This window comes from Aegilops tauschii, chromosome 2 (assembly GCF_002575655.3).
Source record: "Aegilops tauschii subsp. strangulata cultivar AL8/78 chromosome 2, Aet v6.0, whole genome shotgun sequence".
NCBI lineage: Eukaryota > Viridiplantae > Streptophyta > Magnoliopsida > Poales > Poaceae > Aegilops > Aegilops tauschii.
In genome coordinates, this window is record NC_053036.3 from 149,959,948 (window position 1) to 149,983,286 (window position 23,339).

Sequence of the window (23,339 nt, forward strand, 5' to 3'; positions counted from 1 at the left end):
ATTGGGCCGACAACCAGCAAGGTGAGGCACCCCCCCGGGCCATAACCATTAAACATCGTGCTGACCAGTAAACTAATGCAGCCGAGCCAACGAAACAAATCATTTTTGCAGCGCGCGTGCCTGGTTGGGCTTCTTGGAGGATAAACGCGCCCCTAGTTAGTACCTAGTTCTCGCTCGAGTTCCTCACTCATGCATGCTAATCAACAAATTGTTTATTGTTTTTTATTTTGCTAATTTCCTCTTCATTCTCTTTACTTAATAAATTTGGATCTTTCATCCTGATTTATATTTTTTCTCTCCCAACCCACAATTATATTTTTATACCAAATATTGCACATGCACGTGTGTGCACATACTTGTCTTTAGTACGCATTTATGTTTGTTTTTCACATTCCAGAATCATATTTCCATGTTACAATCATATGATGCAAGATAAGAAAAATTCTGATTGGATAAAGAGTATTTCAACTGGATAGCCCAATAATTTGGAAGTCTTAAATTTTGTATTTCGCTAAAATCCCAACGTCAGATTTTTAAGCATGGCCAATCGAATGTTTTTTTTACAAATTATATTTTGCAGTGGCCAGGATTTGCCATGCTCGTTGAAGGGAATTGCCATGCAATGACAACGTAATTTACCATAAAACTATTTGATTTGCCATGTTTAAAAACCGACGCCAGATTTTTAATATTCTCGTAAAGTTTGACTGTAGACGTAGTACCGACGAAACATGAGTATATATGACCTCAAGTTTTTTTAGCCGCATCTGATCATGCATGTGCACATGTTCTAGCATGCGGCATACTTGAATTACATGAGATGTTTTTCGGGCATAAAAGAAAGAACGTGTCATTTTTTCCTGAAAAGAAAGAAAGAAAGAAAGAACCTGTCATTTTCAAGCCGTTTTATCCCCCGTTGACGGTACTCCGTTTCTCGTCTCCGCCAGTAAAAAACTTCCAACCACGTCTTCCTACCTTGCCCATTTGTGGAGACCATCCACATTTTGATACAATGATAAGAAAAAATCAGATTGGATAAAGAGTATTTGAATTGGAAAGCCCAATAGTTTGAAACTAACGCAGCCCGGAGAAAAAGAATGAAATCATTAGAGTTTCACCGTTGCCTAAAAAAAAGATTTCACCATAGTAGTGTACAAAACATTGAGTATAACGTCATGGTTTTTTAGCCGGCCGGATGATATAATTCGTTTACCCTTCTCATGTTTATTTCTGTGTTGCTTGTATGGAGCATTAGATATTTGCATAGAGGTTTCTGCTATATGCGTAGTAGCATGAGCTTAATATTGTCACTTTGTCAGTGTCATGTTCATAATTTATTTACGGATTAAATCAATCAAAAAATTGCTAATTTTATCCAACAATTATTTCATGGTTTTTAGCCGCATGTGATGGTGCATGCGGCATATTTGAATTACGTGAGATATTTTCTGGGCATGAGAGAGCATGTCATTTTCAAGCCATATAATCCCCTTACCTGTATGCATCCTGTCAATGATGCTACTCCATTTCTCGTCTCCGCCGGTAAAAGAGCACGACTATACCATTTCAAAAGCTCGGAGCTTTCGGTGCACGAGAAAGAAGAGAATTTGAAACTGGGCAGGTTCATCTCCGGCTAGCACGCAGCGTCAGCTGGGTTCGTCTTCCTCCTCGCGGCGCACCAGCCCAGCTCAGGGTCCAGCGCGGCAGGGCAGGGCAGGGCCGAGGGAGCGGGCGGCACGCACCAACCTGCCCTCCCGGATAGTTTTATGCGATTATCCGCGTCACCCCACCGGCCCCCGCCCCCGCTGCTGCTTTCCCAATCGAGCCGAGCACCGCGATTCCAGGCCAGCGGAAACCGATTAAAAAAGGCAACCCCCCCTCCGTCCGCGCAAAAGTAAAAAACAACAACCGCATCGCAGCGCAGCGCAGCGTAGCACCGAGCGAGCGGAGGGGGGGAGGGAGAGAGGAGCGAGCAAAGGTTCGATAAAAAGGAGAGGAGGAGACGAAGCGTCCAAGCCCAAGTAACATCCCCACCTCCCCTTCCTCCCCTCCCTTTCCCATCTCCCCGGCCGCATCGAGATCTTGGCTGGCACCGCCGGAGATCGCGAGGAGCGGCCCCGCGGCTCCCCCGATCCCACCTCCTCCTCCTCCGCCGCCGCCGACCGCCGCCGCCGACCGCCGATCGGTGAGTCGCCCGATCCGCCCCGGCTAGCTCCGCCCCGCTCCGCCCTGCGCCGATCGCCGCCGGATCGGCCGGATCTGGTACGGATCTCGCGTAATTCCGCGGCCCTGTGAGGCGCGCTTGTCGTTTTGCTGCGTGGGCCGCGGGCGCGGCTCGATCGCCGCGTTGCTTTCAGCTCGGATCTAGCTAGCCCTGCGTGCGCGCGGGGCGTGTGCGCGTTTCGTTTTGTGGCTGCCCTTGTGGATAAGTCGGGGTTTTGTCCGCATTTGCTATGGCTGGCTGGTATGAATTCGCCCTGACTTGTGGATTGCAGGGGTAGGAGGGGAGGGGAGGACGCGATGGAGGCCGACTCCGGGAAGCTCTTCGTCGGCGGCATCTCCTGGGAGACGGACGAGGACCGCCTCCGTGAATACTTTGGCCGCTTCGGCGAGGTCACCGAGGCTGTCATCATGCGGGACCGCAACACCGGCCGCGCCCGCGGCTTCGGCTTCATAGTCTTCGCCGAGGCGGGCGTTGCTGAGCGAGTCACCATGGACAAGCACATGATCGATGGCCGCATGGTAATTACGTGATGCCATTCTCGCTCCTTCTTCTGCTAGGTGTAGTCATGCGCATTTCGTTGGGAATTCTGTTTGTAATCCTGTCTGTGGTTCAATCAAGCTTGAGCTCAATTGTCTGCGCCAATTCAATTCAGGTCGAAGCCAAGAAAGCTGTTCCCAGGGATGACCAGAGCATTGCAAGCAAGAACAATGGCAGCAGCATAGGCTCGCCTGGGCCAGTCCGTACCAGAAAGATCTTTGTTGGGGGGCTGGCCTCCAATGTTACTGAGGTTGAATTCAGAAGGTATTTTGAGCAATTCGGTATGATAACAGATGTGGTTGTCATGTACGACCACAACACACAGAGGCCCAGGGGCTTTGGCTTCATCACCTATGATTCAGAAGATGCAGTGGATAAGGCGCTGCACAAGAACTTCCACGAGCTTAATGGCAAGATGGTTGAAGTCAAGAGAGCTGTCCCAAAGGAGCAGTCGCCTGGACCTGTCGCACGCTCACCTGCTGGAGGGCAGAACCTTGCTATCAGCAGGGTTCACAACTTCTTGAATGGCTTCAACCAGGGATATAGCCCAAACCCGATAGGAGGTTACGGCATGAGAGTGGATGGAAGGTTTGGGCTGCTTTCAGGTGCACGAAATGGGTTTTCTTCATTTGGCCCCAGTTATGGAATGGGCATGAATGTTGAAACTGGGATGAATGCGAATTTTGGTGCAAACTCTAGTTTCCTCAATAACTCAAATGGGCGGCAAATGGGTTCATACTACAATGGTGGTTCAAACAGACTAGGCAGCCCTATTGGGTATGTTGGTCTGAATGACGATTCAGGATCAATATTGAGTTCAATGGGAAGGAATGTTTGGGGTAATGGAAATGTCAACTACCAGAACAGCCCTGCAAACATGAGTTCTTTTGTACCATCTGGAAGTGGGAGTCAAGTTGGTATTACTGGCGACAGTATAAATTGGGGAGGTCCTTCTGCCCATGGGATGGGAAGCATTTCAAGCCTTGGGTCTAACATTGGCCGTGGGGCTGGAGATAACTTTGGTTTGCCGTCTGGCGGCTATGGAAGGAGCAACCCAACTGGCACCATTGGTGAACCTTTTTCTGCATCAGCCAATGCATATGAAATGAACAACATAGATACATATGGCAACAACTCTATTTATGGTGACTCAACCTGGAGGTTCACGTCATCTGAGATAGATATTCCTCCTTTTGATAATGATCTTGGAAATATCGATCCAGATATCAAATCGAACATGCCAGCAAGTTACATGGGCAACTATACTGTTAATAATAATCAGACAAGCAGAGGTCAGTATCTGCTTCAACATTTTGCTATCAGTTACACATGAATTTCCCATCTTTTTTTTGAAAGTTAAAGGTGCTGCATAACTCAGCTATTCAAAACATAGAACGGATATTTAAATAGAGCAATTGATCTACCCATTCAGTTTATTAGAACCATTACACCTGCATATCTATGCTTTTGGAAAGGAAAAATGTTGCATAATTGCATGCTATATGCTTAATCAGTTGATGCTAGAGCATAATCAATAGACCTTTCTTGGGGCTTACATCAGATTTGACTGGTATGTCAGTGGATTGAACTTGAAGGAATTGTCTTGTAATTATATTGTGGTAGTATACGTATCACATTTAACTGACACAACATTGGGTACTATCTGACTGCTTTCGCTGTAATGAAAGCACTATCGAGAGCAACAACTTTTGGACGCATCAGCTTTAAATGATAATGAATAGATCAAATAGGGAGCACTGCCTTCATCCATAACATTGACCTGGGATGTGCTTCCATGTAATGCCTGACAAACATAATGGATTAAGGACCAATGATTTGTTTTGCAATTTTAGTTGTGCCAAGTAAATCGATGCAATGATCGGTGTAGGATGTATTCAGTATCCTGATTTGTTTAGTTCCTGTATCTATTCTATGATCTTTGACATAATACTAGGACAAATTTTGTGACCAGCTCTTCCATAAGTAAAATTGAGATTTGCTACAACCTTGTTATTGTAGTGCCATCCTGAAGTTGAGGGTAAATGATAGCATTGGAGATGTGTAATGCATGTGCCTGAACAACATAAAGGGTAAGAAATGAGAAAACAATATATTTTAACTATAAATAATAAAATTGGAAAAGAGGGTGAGCCATAAGCAATTATGAGAACATTTTGTATGCATGCGAATGTTGTCATTGGCTGAGCAAATCACTTGTCTAAATACGTTTAAAATCAGTTTGGAACTTGCATTAAGTGAAGTATGTATTGACTCATGTCTGTGGTCTGTGGAGGATGGACATATGTTAGTTCTTCCTTTCGTCTAATGAATTATTATAGTTCTAAATTACCATTTTCTGTCAGGACTTCTTGGTGGTTTTATTTCCAAAGCTACTGTCATTTGTTTCTGTGCTTGATTGATAGTTTAGATACTCATGAATGAATTTGCATTTTTAGAAACTAGCTAAGATAACCATTGAATGATAATTTATTATTATTATTATTAATACCAATTTGTGATAAATTCTCTGTGTCTGTATGTGTTTAGAATTCTGGCAACAGGTTAATCCTATTTGTTTCAAATAATTCAATGTACTACAACGAAGTTTGATAGCGATTCTAACTACTTTGTAATTACAGCATAGTCAATCAGTTGCAGTTGCAAATGAAAAAAGTATTGTTGTAGTTAATATTTTGCTTTCTTGAAAATGCGCTGAGTCAGAATTGTTACATAAGTTAGTTTTGATCTTTATACTTTGATGCACAAAGGACTGGGTCATGTTGCTCAACTGGTGTTGTAGAGATGTTAATTTCTATTTTAATTTGGACAACTGTGCTTGTTGCTTGCCCCATTTCCTGTGTAGATCATAGTTAAATGTGGTGTAAGGGCTCCTTGTCTCGAGGACATGAGCTATACTCTGTCGCTGATATTTACTTTTGCTATCTGATCAGGCATGCGTGACAAGAAGTCGCTCACATGTATTTTGTTACAACTTAACCTGTATAATATGTTTGGGAATGAAAATGGTTAAGTTTTTTTGGTAACTTGATACTAAATTTCTAACTAGTCAACACATTATCTGAGGTGCATCGTACATGCAGTAATCAGTAATCGAGTCTGTTTGTTGTCAATGCTCACTTTATTATATTCTTGAAATCTATACTGTGAAGAGAAACTATACTAGAATGTTTGTATCTGATCAAGATTTGTTGCACCGTTTTGCAGGTATCACTTCCTAGGCGAGAATATTATTATAGTCATATATATGACTTGGGATAGGCAAGACACCCATTATATCAGGTATTCAGGTGCAGTACTGTGAATTGGTGATATCAGATTAATATACAGGTTAGTTAATTGTTTCTAGCTAACCAGAGGTGTGGTTTACGGACACCAACCAACATGCTAGAGGAGCGGGATACAAACATTTTGTGAAGGTTTCAGATTTTAGTTTAATTTTCTACGTGTATTAGGTCTTTTGGTTTTCCAATGAGATGTGCAGTGGTGATTGCGGCACACACTTAGAAGGTGTTCCAACATAAGCTGGAATTCTGTCATACGGACGACAAACTTGTATACCAGGGATGCTGTATTATCTTGCCCATTTATGGCAACATTAGCTTGCGTGTTTTTCCTCTTTTCCTTTTTTAACCATTTCATTTGTTACTAGAGGATTTGGTCGGCTTTATACTAGTAAAAACTATTTGGGGGTGCCAATGCCATCCTGGTCCCCATTAATAAAGTCACCCAAAGTACATACTATGTTGCTTCTTCTTCTTGTTGTTGTTCTTCTGTGTCTATTTTTATGCCGTTGCTAGTTTCTTCTTTGGGAAAAATACAAGTTTGGATCTGGTCATGCATATTTGCACACTGTGTTTGATTGTTTTAAAGCCTATCAGTCGGTAGGTAGGTACTCACATACGCAAGCTTTTCATAGCTCAGGATGGCATGCATGTGCTCGTGTCTTCCATTTCCATCTTTTCGAAAGTAGCTTTAGATCTCATGTGGAGGGGTACTGCCTTGGCTTTGCCTTTTAGGTAGTTGAAGTACACCAGGCTGTGTGTACTTTCCCTCCCTCTATAAATAGCTTGCTATTTTCTGCTTCCATATATATCTTGATTTGTTTCCTTCCTCATCACGGCCTTCACCGTTTCATGTTACCCCGTCGCTTTCAGCCACCAACTTGTAGAGTGCTTCACCTAACGGTTTTCCATGTCTGATGGTTGCCGATGCTTTCGGTCCATGTTTGGACTGGCATTTCACTACACATTTCCAGAAATTCAGACAACCATAGAAAGCTTGCAAATTTGCAAATGTTTGGCGTGTAGGAGAGCGGTGCTAACTCTCTCCTATTGCGATTTGCGAACCCTCTGCTCATGGCAACGACAGGGCGAAGCTTCTTCCCCGTGGTAGTCTTGGTAGCTGCAGTTCCAAGCTTCCGATCTCCTCCAAGACCTATGTTGACAGTGACCTTGCCCTGATGCCCTGCCAACCTAACCTTCCTCGGTGGAAGGAAGCCTTGTTGTGCGGTACCCTCCACCAGCCATCCGTCGTGCTGGTTGGTGCCTTCCACGCATCCCCAACGCCTAGCCAAGTGCTTAGCGAACCTGATGGAGAACAGACGGCTTGGAATCGTATAACTGTCTAAAGCAAAAGCGAGTGACTGTTCATCGGAACTGTTATGGTCCGACTACTCATGGCCATGTGTTTGTGTGGCACCTCGACCCACTCCAAATCTTGGGTTCAACCCATGGCTATGAGCTTGGGATCCCCGCCACCGGGTAGTCAAGTGAAAGCATCCAGACTATTGCAGGTTCCGACAATAGCGGCTGATGAAGAGGACGAAAGCACAAACGGGTAGCTATGCTATGTATGGATGGCCTGCCGGTCCAGTATGTGATGTCACGGTCGCGTTAGCCTATACGATGTGAGTGAGATTTAGGAGAAACATGAGATCTTAGAGTGCTACAACTTATTAGAGCATCTCCAATAGCTGGCCTAAAAATGAGCCGAATACCAAAACCCAAGGAAAAACAATACTGTGCTACACAAAATAGCGCCGCCCCTTAAATTACGTGATTAGTGTGCTCTTAAATTACGCGATTAGTGTGCTATAGTGCGTTACAGCATTGCTATTAACGAGACATTGTACACAGATTTATTTAGCAAGATAATTATGTACACGCTATAGCATGCTATTAGCGCCGCTATAAGGCCCTATTTTCTTCAATGCGAAAAACTGAAATTTTAGGCTTTATGATCCTTAAAAGAGCTTCAATAGATAACCTAAACGTTTATGAACCGAAATTTTAGTCTTTTTGGTCCCAAAAAAGAGCCTAAATAGCTAAACTAAACGTTTATTAACTGCTTTTTTTTTTTCTGGATATAGCCTATATTTGGCAACCGTCTCCCGACGTGCCGCCCCACCCAGCATCCGTGCCGGTTGATTCCATTGCTCTGCCGCCGCTCGGGGTCGTCTGCCGGGACCCCATGGCCGCCACTTAACTTGCAACAGTGTTGCCCGGTCGCGCCGATTCCAATCGTTCCTCGGCCCTGCCGAGGCCCAAGATGCCGGGCCGAGCTGCCGACACTCGGGCGCCGTCGGACTAGGCAATACCGCGGCCCCTCTTTGTCCCCTGCCCTGCGCTCGCTGCCTTTCCTTGGCTCCGGCGAGCATCTCGTCCTCGGCGACCTCCGCCGGCCGAAAATTGAGCTCAGCCATTGGATCCGCCTCCCGGCTTCCCCACCGTCGGGTTTTCATGTTTCATTTGCTTTTGAAAATTATGATATCCCATTTTAGGTCTGTTGTAAAAACAAAAGATTTTTTTGGCTATCTAAAACCTTCTCTCTGCACACCTAAAATTGTTTTTGGGTATCTAAATAAGGCTAGCCGTTGGAGATAGTCGTGTGGACAAAATGGTGGCAACCGTGCAAGGTTGGGGTTGCATGGTGAACACCTAGGGAAAACTACAGTTCTAATCTAGTTTTTTTCACGGGGTATCCCTCATCTAGCTTATCAAAAAGGTTCTCAGTTAGGGGTGACTTTTTTAACTATCATCTAGACGAGAGCTAGCCACGTCACAAAGTAAAGAAAAAAACGGACGAATCTGAGTGTTACCTTTTTTTTGTGGAGGCGAAAACAAATGCAGAAACCCGGAAAACGAATATGGAAATATATATTATCGGAAACACACTTGGAGCGGATACGGAAGAGACACGACAACAGAAGTGGATGTTGACCGGAACCTAAAAACCCCTTGAACCATAGAAAACACACACGCACAAATGAATGAACTTAATCAATTGGTAATGTGACTATAAAATATTATGATGGTTATTACTTGATATATGAATTTGTGCATAATTTTTAACTTTCGGCAACGCCAAAACAAATTCGTGGTAGCCAGAAGAACAAGTTCACTATATAAGCAAATCAATATAGTGTATCAGGTCGCCCTCTTAGGGCATCTCCAAGACGGACCCGTAAACCTCCCGCAATCATCCGGACCGCGGAAGCCATCCGACGCCGGCCTGTATCGGTCCGCGGGGTGATTCGGACGCGATTTCTTCCGCAAAAATGGGACAAAGTGTGGGAGGTTTGCAGGAGTCCGGACACCCGAAATGTAGGACTTCGACACCCCTGTCCCACCTAATCCCTCCTCTCGGTCCCATTTCCTTCCACTCTTCCCTTCCCACCTTGCTTTGCATCCGCACCCTCCACCTCCGTCGCCGTTGCAATTCGTCTCCGGCCGCCACAGAGGCATTGCCGGACGTCCGCAACCAGCACCGACGCGCCCGCTCGCCGTTTTGACGAAGCTTTCAGCCCTGGAGCCGTTTGTACCCAGGTACACTCTGCCTCCTGTCAACGACCTCCATGGCGGACACCACGCCTGGCAGGTGTTCGGTCAAATGTCATTGAGCTTATTTTCAAATGCTATGCCGTTTTTAGAGTACGTAGAATGGGGAGCTACTCGACCATGGAGGATGAGTTGTTGTGCGATGGATGGCTGGCCGTATCCGCAGATTTCATAGGCAGGATCAGAGGGCCACCCTTCTGGGAGCAAGTGCATGAAAAGTTTGATGCAGGAAAGCATATTGCGTCCTACCATATGTACATCATTCAACAACACTGTGAGGTTGTTGTCGTATCGTTGGCACGCTATTCAGGTCAGTGTCATCAAGTTTTGCAACTTGGTTAGTTAGCTTGAGGCAAGTCGCCATTGCACGCGGACATGGTGGAGATGGTAAGTTTTACTTCCTATTGCTCAACTTGTTGAGGGATTCATTCAGTCAACGTTGGTCTACTCATTATATGTAGCCTGCGCGCCGTCGTGGTGTACCACAGGTCAGAGGGACGGCCATTTACGTGCACGTACTATTGGATGAAGCTGAAAGGAAAGTATGTGTGGGAGGACATGATCCGTTCATAAAAAACTTGTTGGACATCCGGGATCTAGTCGAATTTGAGACCCTGTTGTATTAGACTTAATTTGCAAGCTATGCGTGGATGATTTGTGCTATTTTCTATCCGAAATTTGATGAATATTGGCCGGTTTGTATGAATTTTATCTGCGTTGTTAATATGCTGTTTGAAATGTATGCAGCTAGTGTTGGATGGCTGCCTTCCACATCCGTGTCCGCAAACGGGCCTCCCTATCCACGGATGCATGTGGGAGGGTTTTTATGGGTTGCCGTTGGAGATGCCCTTACAAATACAAACCATTGTAACAACAAAATACTCTCTTAAGTTTTTTTAGGGGAAAATAATCTTTTAATTAGAATTTAAGCCTGACCTTCATTGTGGTTACAAGATGTTGGGCCACCCATGGGCCATTATATTCGTTGCGCAACCGTGTATTGTTTGGCGGATGGGCTACAAAGCAACATTGACCCCATACTAGAAATGGAAGATTTCTTATTCACAGAAAGTGATGGTTTCTTTTCTGTGTCCGTTTCTCAGAAAACACCATTTGTTTTCGCTTCCGCATGAGAATATATTTTATTTCATTTTGCAAATTTTCATTTATGTACCCCTTTCGTATTTACTATTTTTCCGCCAGAATAGCGGATTTTTTGCTTCGTTTTCATCCCTACCGCAAAGTTTATTATGCAACGTATTGTTTGATTTTTTTTATTAAAAAAAGGATTAACCCCAGTCTGTATATCATTGCGATGCACACAACCATTTATAAAAAGTCTTAAGTATCACAATCCAATAACGAAGCACAAAGCGAAAATACAGTCACGATTGACAAAAATAGGGATATATGCCTATACAAATAGTCTACTATTGGATCGTCATCCAAACCAATTGTATATATCAAGTACTACAATCTCTCATTGGTTGCACGCAAAGACCATAAACTCCCGCACTTCCGCATGGTGCAGTGAGGACAATGTACGGATCCATCCTGTAGCTCGATAGATAGCCTGCAAAAAATGGGAAATCCTTTTCTGAGCACGGGCTCATCTGCACCCGTGTTGAATAAAAAAAATCAAAATAAATACTAGAAAAATTCAAAAAATTCCAATAAAAATCCCGTGGTAAAAAATTGATACGTGAGGTCCGCCCCAATTTTCAAATCATTTGGACAACGGAGCAACTCTCGGCAAAAAAGACAAATTCAAGGTCTGTAAAACAGGTTACTGCTCATGTACTGTTTTGACCCGATTTGTCTTTTTTGCTGAGAGCTATTCAGAGGTCCGAATGAGCTAATATTTGGAGCGAACCTCATGCAATAAATTGTCTACCATGGGGAATTTTTTTGATTTTTCTAGTATTTATTTTGATTTTTTTCTTACCGGATGCAGATGAGTCTGGGCATCAAATCGCTGCACTCGCAAAAAATTATGAAGATAATTTGGTTTGAACCTGAGATCCGCTATTGGGAAGCTCGACCTATTTTTTATGGCATTAACCAAAAATCACTATTGCTCTTTTGACGCCCGTGTTCAAATATTGGCCTGCTATTTTGAACATTTTGTTTGCCATTCTGTCATTTTTTCTCAGTTGGTGCAACTGTAAACGTGCCTAAATCATGTGCTTACTTCCTCTTCTTCTTCTCCTTCCGTCCCCACCATGCATTGCCCTCTTCGTGCACTTCTAGTCCCATTTCCAGTGTAGCACTTGCACACGCGATCATGAAACTAGCGGCGTTTGCGTGGTGAAGGTGGTCTACGTGATCAAGCATGAGTTTGATGCCCGATTGCTTGTCATGAGGTTCTTGAAGAGAGAGGCTCAAGTCTCGACACCTCATTGCCATCCTTCCGATAGAGGGGAGAGATTTGGTACAACTGCTTCTTTCTTTGACTTTCTATTTACTTCTATTCTCCATTGTTAGGAGCGGGATAGGTTCTATGTATTACAAGGAGGAATCACTCTCAAAATACAAATTGGTGGCAATTACATGCAAATCTCACGAACTGGAGCTAGGGTTCTTGAGAGAGAGGGGGGAACGGGGAATGGAGCCGATGCCGATGCCGTGATCCACTAGATGACGCTTCTCAATGGAGTGGGTGGATAAGTAGGTGGTCGTCTGGGCTGGGCCGGCTCACACCCACTCTGGCCCAACCACCCTGGGGTTGGCCTTGCGAGCCCGCGCTGGTCTGGTCGTCGTGGGCGAGCCAGGCCCGTCGCTACCAGGTGGCCCAGGGGTGCTGACATCCCCCCTTTCTTGAGATGAGGCTTGCCCCCAAGCCTCAGAAGCCGGAAATCGAGCTTGCAGCGCAGCACGGTCCTCCCAGGAATCCTCCACGGCCGCTGGGTTGGACCAACGAACGAGGATTTGCTCCACCATAGCCCCTCGTCGTTGGCGCCAGCGGCGCTCCATGATCTTCACAGGAACCACATGGATGTCAGAATGGATAGGGAGGTTGCTGGAAGCTATCGTACCTGGGACCAGCGCTTTCCGAAGCTGTGAAACATGGAAGACTGGGTGGATTTGTGCTTGATCCGGAAGTTGCAGCTTGTAAGCAACATCGTTGACCCGAGCAATGATTTTGTAAGGCCCGAAGAACCGGAAGGAGAGCTTGTGACAGGCCCGTTGAGCAACCGAAGTCTGAATGTAAGGTTGCAGCTTCAGGTAGACGAAATCGCCAACTTCAAAGACTCGGAAAGATCTCTTCTTATCAGCTTGCTGTTTCATGCATTGCCGAGCGTGGTTCAGGTGTTGCTGTAGTAGATCCTGCACCACAGCTCGTTCATCCAGCCAGGATCGCAGAGCTGGAACTGAGCAGGCGTTGGTCGCTGTTATCCCCCATTGCCGAGGTTCATGGCCATACATGGCTCGGAAAGGGGACATGCCAATAGCAGAATGGTGCGACGAATTGTACCAGAATTGGGCCAGGGGAATCCAGAAACTCCAGCGATGAGGGCATGCTTGAGTGAAACACCGCAAAAAGGTTTCAAGACATTGGTTGACTCGCTCCGTCTGCCCGTCAGTCTCTGGGTAATTGGCAGAACTCATGCGCAGGCCAGTCCCAGCGTAATTTAAACAACTCTTGCCAGAAATGACTCGTAAACACGGGATCACGGTCGGATACGATCGAACCTGGAAATCCATGTAGCCGATAAACTTGGTTCATGTACAACAGAGCAACCTTGGAGGCCGTGTACGGGTGAGCCAACGGAAGGAAGTGGGCGAACTTGGTCAGTTTGTCCACAATGACCAGAATGCAGTTGACGCCGCCAGAAGGAGGCAAACCATTGATAAAATCCATGCTTATCATTTCCCAGGACTCCTTGGGTACTGGCAAAGGCTCAAGCAGCCCTGGATACGCTGCTCGATCTGTTTTCTCCTGTTGACAAGTTGGGCAGCAACGGACGTAGTGCTGAATATGAGTCTTCATTTTAGGCCATGCAAACAAGCGGCGCACCCGACGCCAAGTGACCGGAAAACCAGAGTGTCCACCGAGCGGAGTGTCATGAAACGCAGCAATGATCTGCTGCTGCATAGCTGTTGCGCCACCGAGCCAAATCCTCCCTCGAAAATGAACGATCCCCTGTTCTAGAGTGAAACGCCCCTTGGGATCCGGACGAATGGCTAGTTGTTCCAGCAACTTGTGTGCCTGAGGATTAGAATTGTAACTGCTGAGGACATCTTCCATCCAACTAGGCTTGCAAGAAGAGACCGTGTGAAGTTGATCAACATGCGTGGCTCTGGACAGTGCGTCAGCTGCTCCATTCTCTACCCCTTTCTTGTATTTGATAGTGTAGCGGAGTCCCAACAATTTGGTAAAAGCCTTTTGCTGCCACGGTGTAGTCAGTCTTTGTTCCTCCAGGTGAATGAGGCTCTTTTGGTCCGTCTGGATCACGAACTCACTGTGCTGCAAATAGGGTCGCCATTGCTCAACCGCCACTACTACTGCAAGATACTCCTTTTCATAAGTGGACAAACCTCTGAATTTGGGACACAAAGCTTTGCTCATATAGGCAATTGGATGCCCTTGCTGCTGCAGAACTGCCCCCACGCCTGCATCACATGCATCCGTTTCCACGATGAAGGGTTGAGAGAAGTTGGGCAGTGCAAGCACTGGGGCTGTGATGAGCCCTTTCTTGAGCAACTGAAAGGATTCTTCTGTTGCCTGAGTCCAAACAAACGGAGCTCCTTTCTTGAGTAAGTTGAACAAGGGCCTTGCCATGATCCCGAAGTGGCGTACGAAGCGACGGTAATAGCCCGCCAACCCGAGGAATCGTCGTACTTCTTTAGCATCAGTTGGTGTAGGCCATTGCTCGACAGCTTGGATCTTAGTAGGATCTGTGGCGACCCCTTCTGCACTGATGACGTGCCCCAAATAGGACAACTTTTGCTGGCCAAAACAACATTTCGAAGCCTTGAGCTTCCACTGGTCTCACTGCATGAGTTGAAAAACCTGCTTCAGATGAGCTATATGATCCTCCAAAGTGCGGCTGAAGACCAAGATATCGTCAAAGAACAACAGGACACACTTGCGGAGCAGAGGATGCATTGTATTAGTCATTTCGCCGTTGAAGGTGGACGACCCTCCTGCTAAACCCATTGAAAGAACCAGGAACTTGAAATGCCCCGAGTGTGTCTGGAAAGCAGTCTTGTACTCGTCGCCTTCCGCGATTCTGATTTGGTAATAACCTGCTCGGAGGTCGAGCTTAGAGAACCATACTGCTCCGTGAAGTTCATCAAGTAACTCTTCAATCACTGGAACTGGGAATCTACCAACGGATGTCATAGCATTGATGTGGCGATAATCAATGCACAAACGCCACGTGCCATCCTTCTTCTTAACCAAGATAACTGGCGATGCAAACGGGCTAGAGCTGCGCCGAATAACCCCCTGCCTGAGCAATTCAGCCACTTGCTCCTCAATTTCAGACTTGTGCTCTGGCTTGTGACGATACAGCCTGATATTTACAGGTTGAGCACCGGGTACCAGAGGAATATGATGATCACAGCTGCGCTTTGGTGGTAATCCTGTTGGTTCGCCAAAAACCTCTGAATACTGGTCCAACACAACACGGATACATTCCGGGGTGACCTCTTGCTCTTCTCCCGTTCCCACAGTCACTTGGTAAAGCTGAACCATGTGGGAAACAGCCCCTTGACGACATAAGCTGTTCAGTTGCATGCTGTTAATGACTTCACAAGAAGGTGTAGATGGGTGTCATGAAGGTGAACAGTGCTCGTGGCCTCTGGAATGGAGATATGCTTGCCCTTCCAGTCCACTGTCATCGGACTGTGCTCCTCAAGCCAGTCCATTCCAAGGATTGCATCATACATACCCAGAGAAAGAACTTTGAAGTCTGTAGTGAATTCATGTCCTTGCGAAGCCCACCTGCATGCTGGAATAGAGGCTACACATTGTAATTCACCACCACCAGCAACCTTGACATGCCCAACACAGCTCAATGGGGTGACTCCTGTCAGTTGGGTAGCCAATTGAGTATCGACAAACGATGTAGAGCTGCCGGAATCCACCAACATGAGGATCTCATGCCCCTGCAGCCACGCGTGGAGCTGAAACGCCTTGGGCGACTTATCACCAGTGAGAGCATGCTTGGATATGGCCATCACAGCCTCTGGCGCTGGTTGCTGCTCTCCCTCGAAGACGGAATCGATGCCGAAGAGCTCCAGAAGCTCCTCCACTACGTGCAGCTGCACTGTGGCAGCACACGTATGATCGTGGCCCCACCGCTCGCCGCACTGGAAGCAGAGGCCGCGGGCGCGGCGGTATTCACGGAGAGCTTTCACCTTGTTGCTGTTCGCACGAGCGCCCTCGATGCCGCGTTTGTAATTGGTCGCTGGCATTGGCGCGACAGCGACTGGCTGCGGTGGAGGCGCCGACAATGGCAGCGCCCCGGAGCGTTGCCCTGTGTCCAGTGAACGCGGCGCTGGTGGGTGCGGAAGGGGATGATGCACACCTCCAGCCACTTCCTCCTGAAGCAGCGTGAGGGAACAGGCGGTGTCCAGATCTGGTGGTCGTTGGACCAGCACCACCGCCCGGATGTCGGCGTGGAGTCCCTCCACAAAGCGAGTAAGATAATAGTAAGGGTGTATTGCATCAGAATAAGAGGCCAAATGATTAATAATAAGTTGGAACTGCTCAATGTAATCAGCCACAGTAGATGTCTGCTTAATGGTGTAGAATTGACGAATGAGCAACTGGTGGCGATCGCGCTCGAAACGGGTGCATAAAAGATTAGCAACGACTCCCAATCGAAGCCTGCAAGCTTCTTCTGGATCGATTGCAGCCATATGGCGGCCGACCCCGAGAAATTCAAGGATGCCATGGGTACCCAGAACGAGGAGTGGATGTTAAACATAGAGAAGTACTGTTCACATAGAGTTTTCCGGAGTTTTGGGTTCTCGCCCGTGAATTTGGGAAAACAAATCGAAGGGTGTGCCTGTCCCAAGCCCGTGAGGAGCTGGCTGGCATGAGAAAACGGCGAAGTCGCGGGAATCAGAGATGGGGGTGCGGGAAACTGACCTATGCCCGGGAGGGGCACCGGCGTCACGGCCGGCACCGACTCCTGGTGGAGGAATGCGTCGCTGTGGTCATCAGACCCGTGGGGCAGCTCCTGCGCGTTGATGCCGGAGCCGAGGAGGCTCCCGGCCGCTGCAAGGGAGGGGGCGGGGGCCGTCGCCCCGAGCGCTGCCACACCAGACGCCGCCGCCGCAGGCGCGCGCCCTTGTTGAAGATCGGCCACCGCGGTGCTCGGATCCGCAACGCGACGCTCTAGATCAGGCCGCCACGCGAGGAGATTGTTGACCTTGGCGGTGTTGGCATGCACAGCCGCCGTGTTGTTGCGCAGCTCGACGCGGAACTCGTCCATGGAGGACGTGAGCTTGTCCATGTACTCCTTCATGGTGGGATCCATGGCCTCGATCTGCACCCGAGCTTGACGAAGACGGCGGGTCTCGATGAATTGCGCCAGATCTCGCGCGGAGGAAGAGTGGTGGCTGGTCTCTGATACCAGATGTTAGGAGCGGGATAGGTTGTATGTATTACAAGGAGGAATCACTCTCAGAATACAAATTGGTGGCAATTACATGCAAATCTCACAAACTGGAGCTAGGGTTCTTGAGAGAGAGAGGGGAACGGGGAATGGAGCCGATGCCGATGCCGTGATCCACTGGATGACGCTTCTCGATGGAGTGGGTGGATAAGTAGGTGGTCGTCTGGGCTGGGCCGGCTCACACCCACTCTGGCCCAACCACCCTGGGGTTGGCCTTGCGAGCCCGCGCTGGTCTGGTCGTCGTGGGCGAGCCAGGCCCGTCGCCGCCAGGTGGCCCAGGGGTGCTGACATCCATTGACTTGTGTGTTCGCCTATCTCGACTTGACTTTATGCCACATAAAGGAAATATTTAAAGGGTCTGTGTAGTGCACATCTAAATGTGCCCTAAGTATTACACATTTGAGTGACTCAATCAACGTAAGAAGGAAAAATAAAAGGGTATGTTTAGGACATATCTAGATGTGACATAGTGACATAGTTATGTCACATCCAAGCTGATGTCCACTCTGTTTGTGGTTTATTTTTTTGTCATAGTTTTTTTTTCATGTCGCTACATTATGTATTTGTGGGAGCTTAGATGTGTCATGCTTAAAAAACATCTAGATGTGAATTAGACAAACTGAAAATAGAAAGGAAAAAAATACCCATACAAAATCTTCACGTGGAATGAATGGTATATGACTTAGATGTCCCAACATTGCCTAGTAGTGATTTTCTTTTGGTCAAACAATCATCAACAGGATATTCATTGCCAAAGGAACCATTGAATTTCTTTGACCGCGCAAGGAACAACCTTGTTACGTGAGCCGAAAACCATACAAACTCAAGTGTGTTAAGGAAAATCAGATACTAACCCTTACATCAGGCACGCAACCTAGCTAATAGGTCTAAAAACGCCAAACAAAGAGAACCCACTAACCAAGCTGATCCAACACAACATACATAGAGAGCACACCCCTATCAACATACATAGAGAGCACACCCATTAACCCTCACCCAAGTGCTCACGAGCAAGCTATAGTCGGTATCTCCAAGACAACGCCTGGAAAGAGGGAGCAACGTCAAAGACATTGTCGACATCCTATCCAATAAAACCTATCATAGGTCTTTCGTGCGGAGAGCACTACACTTGGCCGTTAGAGATATGGTGAGCTCCTTGGCGATGCCTCCAATAAGGAAAACGACGCCCAAAGTCGTCATCGCCTCTAGCCTCAACGGGCGTGTTTGGTTGCCTGCACCGTTTTTTGCCTTTTTACATGTATGTCTCAGATGGGTCTGTGAGGTAAAATAGGCCCAAACCCATCATCTGCACATAGTTTGGTTGCTTGCATCTAGGTTGGCTGCATGAGGAAGCAATATTGACCCGCCGTTTGGTTGCATGCGTTGCACTGGGCGCACAAACTACACGTTGTTTGGTTGCAAACTGCAGAAGGTGCTATGACCACTTCTCACTAGTGATGACCTTACCACACACTATCTGAACATACTTTCAGTCCTAGCTAGGAAACAAATCACAGTTCATCCTAACTACTAACAAATATTAGTAAAAATAAACAGACAAATGGATCAATAGGGGATAGTTCATAGATGCCGAACTAGTTGGAAGTCCATCCTCATCCTCTCCTTATTTTGTTGTTGTTGCTTCTTCTTTTGCTGCTTCTTCTTCTTCTTCTTGTCTTCTTCTCTTCTTCTTCTGCTGTTGTTGTTGTCCATCCTCGTCCTCTCCTTATTTTGTTGTTGTTGTTGTTGCTTCTTCTTCTGCTTCTTCTTCTTCTTGTCTTCTTCTCTTCTTCTTGTCAGGTTACAAGACTCCAGAGACCTCTAATGTGCTGATCAAGCTTACGGCCAAGGACGAGACACCCTTGTTTGAGAAGGGAAAAACCAAAGCTTGAGTTGCCGAACTACAAAGATTTCAGCACAGATGAATTGCATGCCGGCTATTTAAGCCGCCTTTCTACAAGCCGAGACATGGAAGCCAGCCTCGTTAGTACGATGAAGAAGAAATACGAGGTATGCTCAATCTTCTCCAATGCAGTATATATCCTTATGTAGCCCCCAAGTCTTAACCATAGGAAATCTTGAGTATGTTTAAGACTTAGACATAATTCTGTAGAGCTAGAAATGTTGCCCCCAAGGGCCGGGTTATCATGCCAATGATAAGCCGGTTCTTCAAATAGATCCTTAGGAAAACAAATGCCATGCAGCCCCCAAGGACCGTCTCATCTTCATGAGATGAGTCGGATCTTTCAATATTATGAGCCTTCGAAGAAATAACCTATAGCCCCCAAGGGCCGTCTCATCTTTATGAGATGATTCGGGTCTTTTTATATTCTGTAAGGGAGAAAAATGAAATGCATTAGCCCCCAAGTGCGAAGCATATTGCTTGCAATCTGCTTGGGACTTCCCAACTTAAATTGAATTGGCCATAGCCCCCAAGTGCCGGTTGAACATTATTGTCGGCTTGAGCCAAAAACTTTATAACTGAATGACTTCTTTATCTTCCAGGAAGCTTTGAGTACGGCCGAGTCAAATGTGACCGGCTTGAAAAAAGAACTTGAATCTAAACAAGCTCTGCGAGCGAAGGCTGAATCAAGCCTGCAATCTTCTTTGGAAGAGTTGGAAAAAAATCAAGGCGAGCTTTGAGATAGAGAAGAAATGTTTTGAAACTGAGAAAGCCGCCCTGATCCAACGTGTAGAAGCCGCCGAAAGGCAATTGGCACCGGTTAGTGAGGAGCTGGCCGGGTTAAAACGACATATATCACAAATGACCCATGCCATCTTTGGTAAGTGACCCCTCAGGCCCCTTTCAAAAACTTCACCTGACAAATCATGTATAGGTAATAACTCGCCTGGCGGCTCACGCATTCCAATTTCTTGCAGGTGATAGAACTCGCAACCTCCTGGACAACGTGATGAAGCTAGAGGTCGTGTACTCCCTTGTAGAGCAACTTTATGATGGAAGCATCTATGTCATCAAATCTGTGAGTGGTGAAAAAGAGCCAGTGCAATTCATAAAAGATGTACCAAGGCGGCTCTCGACCATCCCAAAGCAGATTGATGAACTGAGAAGGTCAGCTGCCCGGATCGGAGCAATGACTGCGCTAAGCCGGGCTATGGCTTATGCCTCAGAGTTGGATCCTTTGGAGTTGGCCGGCGGGTTCCCACAATTCAAAGATGATGGGACTGAATTTTCACAAGAGGATTACGCCCGTTGTGTGAGGGAGACCCGGCCAGTGGCGAGTCAACTTGTTGTAGAGATGGAGGTTAAGAAATATCAGCCGGCTTACGACGGCAACAACACACGAGTGCCACCTCCAACACTGAGATCTCTTGACTTGACTCCCCAACGACGTAATCATCTCTTTGTACCCGATGTTGACCCGTCTCCCATCTTGCATGAGTAAGCCATCTTCCAAGACTTAACAGATGTCAACTGGAATTTGGACAACCTTCAGATCCAAGAAGCAGAAAAGTCGGCGCAGGATAACTCGGAGGCATCAACTGCTAGGGGTCATCAAGGAGCTAACCCGGACGGCACAGAGTCCGGCTTGCAGGAGTAGTTCATACTCTGCAAAAAACTTGATTGAATATTTTTGAGCTATGCTGGAGCCTTGTAATAGGCTTAGCTAAAACACTTTGGTCACTCTGTCGTGTCTTCGTGCACGTTGAACTTTTGCTCGAACACTTATCTGTCTGCTGCTTTGATTTTTTTGATCAATACATGTTATTAACCTACCGTGGATGTCTTGTGCTTGAATATCATACAACCATTGCTTGTACATATATTTGATGAGCCGCCTGTAGCAACTTGTTCATGCAGAGACTTCTGACTTCTGCAAAAAATTCCACCAAGTTATAATTGGTGTGAAATTAACCCAGCAATTTGTCCAACGGCGACTTATAGTCATGATAATTTGGCGACTCATGGTCAATAAGAATTCAATACTCATCACAAGCAATCCAGAGTTCTTTTGACCCGGAGACTTATAGTCATTGCTATAACGTGACTAAGAGCAAAAAACTCCTGCAAAAATAGAATAAACCTTAATGAATTTATGAGTCGGCTTTCACGTCGACAAAAAGACTGGCTTTCGAGGCTCAAGTCTTGCTTTGATGAAGCTGGCATGATAGCCTTGGTTTATCCTCGCTTTCCGTAAGCCGGCTCTCACATGGCTTAAGCCGCTGTTTTAACCTTGACAAGTTCAGGGTCATAAAGACTGACTGACAAGAGTATGACGGGTCATCTTTTCGGAGTAGGATCAAGCAGACAAGCATGTTTAACCAATAATGTGGCATTTTTTGCTGGGTCAAGAGGGTGAGCAAGCTAAACTCAGTGAGTTGGAAGCCCCCAAGTGCCTTATGATAAACAAATAAAAGACTCATCCACAATATGTGAGATGAAATGATAGAGGCCCCGAGTTTCGGGGATGACGACTTTATTATATTTGATCATAAAATATATATACATGATATGTATGTACAATGATTGGAGCCAGTGGCTCAAGTATAGTAAGGCCGAAGATGAGCAATATTCCAAGGCCTGTTGGTCTCCTCCTCAGAGGTACGTGATTTCTTGTGTTCACATATCGATGAGATAATATGACCTGTTGTTGAAGTTTTTGCTAACCACAAAGGGCCCTTCCTAAGGAGGGGAAAGTTTATGCATGCCTGTCTGATCTTGAATCAAACGGAGCACTAAGTCGCCTTCCTGGAAAGTGCGGCTTTGAATCCTGCGGCTATGATAGCGGCGCAGGTCTTGCTGATAAATCACAGATCGAGCCACCGCCAGATCACGTTCTTCGTCCAAAGCATCCAAGGCATTCTGACGAGCCGTCTCATTATCTGTTTCGACGTAAGCCACCACCCTGGGTGAATCATGTCGGATGTCACCTGGGAGAACTGCCTCGGCACCATAGACCATGAAGAATGGCGTGTGGCCTATTGATCTGTTGGGGTAGTCCTTATGCTCCAAAGAACTGCAGGAAGCTCTTCAACCCAATAAACCGAAGTGTCCTCCAAAGGAACCATGAGCCGGGGCTTGATCCCTCGTAATATCTCCTAATTAGCACGCTCATCCTGGCCATTGGATTATGGATGAGCCACGGATGAAACATCAAGCCGAATATGTTCTCTCTGACAGAACTCCTTCATAGCACCTTTAGATAGATTTGTCCCATTATCAATGATAATACTATGAGGATAACCAAAGCGGAAGATCAGCTTCTTCACAAACTGAACTGCAGTTGCCGCCTCACAATTGCTGACTGGCTCTACTTCAATCCACTTGGTAAATTTATCAACTGCAACCAAAAGGTGAGTCTTCTTGTCCTTAGACCTCTTGAAGGGCCCGACCATGTCAAGCCCCCAGACTGCAAATGGCCAAGTTATTGGGATCATCCGCAATTCCTGAGCCGACACATGAGCTTGGCGTGCAAACTTCTGGCATCCATCCCACTTGCGAACATTATCTTCTGCATCAGCGTGAGCCGTCAACCAGAAAAAACCGTGTCGAAAAGCCTTGGCCACTAGAGATCTTGACCCGGCATGATGACCACAGTCCCTCGCATGGACTTCTTGAAGAATCTCATGGCCTTCCTCAGGGGAAACACAACGTTGGAACACACTAGGCACGCCGCATTTGTGTAACTCGCCATTGACAATTTTCATGGACTTAGATCGCCGGATAATCTGTCTGGCCAAGAATTCATCCTTGGGGAGCTCACCCCGAGTCAGATAAGCCAGATAAGACATCGTCCAATCCAGAATAGCACGTAAATCCGCCACCAGTTGCCCCTCCGGGTCAGGGATAGCAAGATCTTCCCCCGAAGGTAACTTTGAAGGAAATATGCACTAGAGGCAATAATAAAGTTGTTATTTATATTTCCTTATATCATGATAAATGTTTATTATTCATGCTAGAATTGTATTAACCGAAAACTTAGTACATGTGTGAATACATAGACAACACTAAGTGTCCCTAGTATGCCTCTACTTGACTAGCTCGTTGATCAAAGATGGTTAAGTTTCCTAACCATAGACATGTGTTGTCATTAGATAATGATGTGATGGACAAGACCCATCCGTTAGCTT

At 46.5% G+C, this 23,339-nt stretch overlaps 1 protein-coding gene across 8 annotated transcripts; it reads left to right on the forward strand.

The window, feature by feature from the left end:
• The first annotated feature begins 1,554 nt into the window (after positions 1-1,554).
• On the forward strand, positions 1,555-6,523 carry LOC109750504 (heterogeneous nuclear ribonucleoprotein 1). 8 transcript variants are annotated; one of them, XR_012202139.1, is made up of 5 exons: positions 1,589-2,262; positions 2,496-2,742; positions 2,877-4,053; positions 4,781-4,851; positions 5,987-6,523. XR_012202139.1 is itself a non-coding variant. In XM_073508244.1 (4 exons), exons 2-4 carry the CDS (start codon positions 2,521-2,523, stop codon positions 5,998-6,000), a joined length of 1,413 nt encoding a protein of 470 aa, XP_073364345.1. In that variant the 5' UTR covers positions 1,555-2,021; positions 2,496-2,520; the 3' UTR covers positions 6,001-6,523. The 8 variants fall into 8 exon arrangements, 6 of the variants coding, with proteins under 6 accessions (XP_073364345.1, XP_020165053.1, XP_073364344.1 ...); XR_002229917.3 differs by having other exon boundaries at positions 1,701-2,185; XM_073508244.1 differs by lacking the exon at positions 4,781-4,851 and having other exon boundaries at positions 1,555-2,021.
• Positions 6,524-23,339: the final 16,816 nt, after the last annotated feature.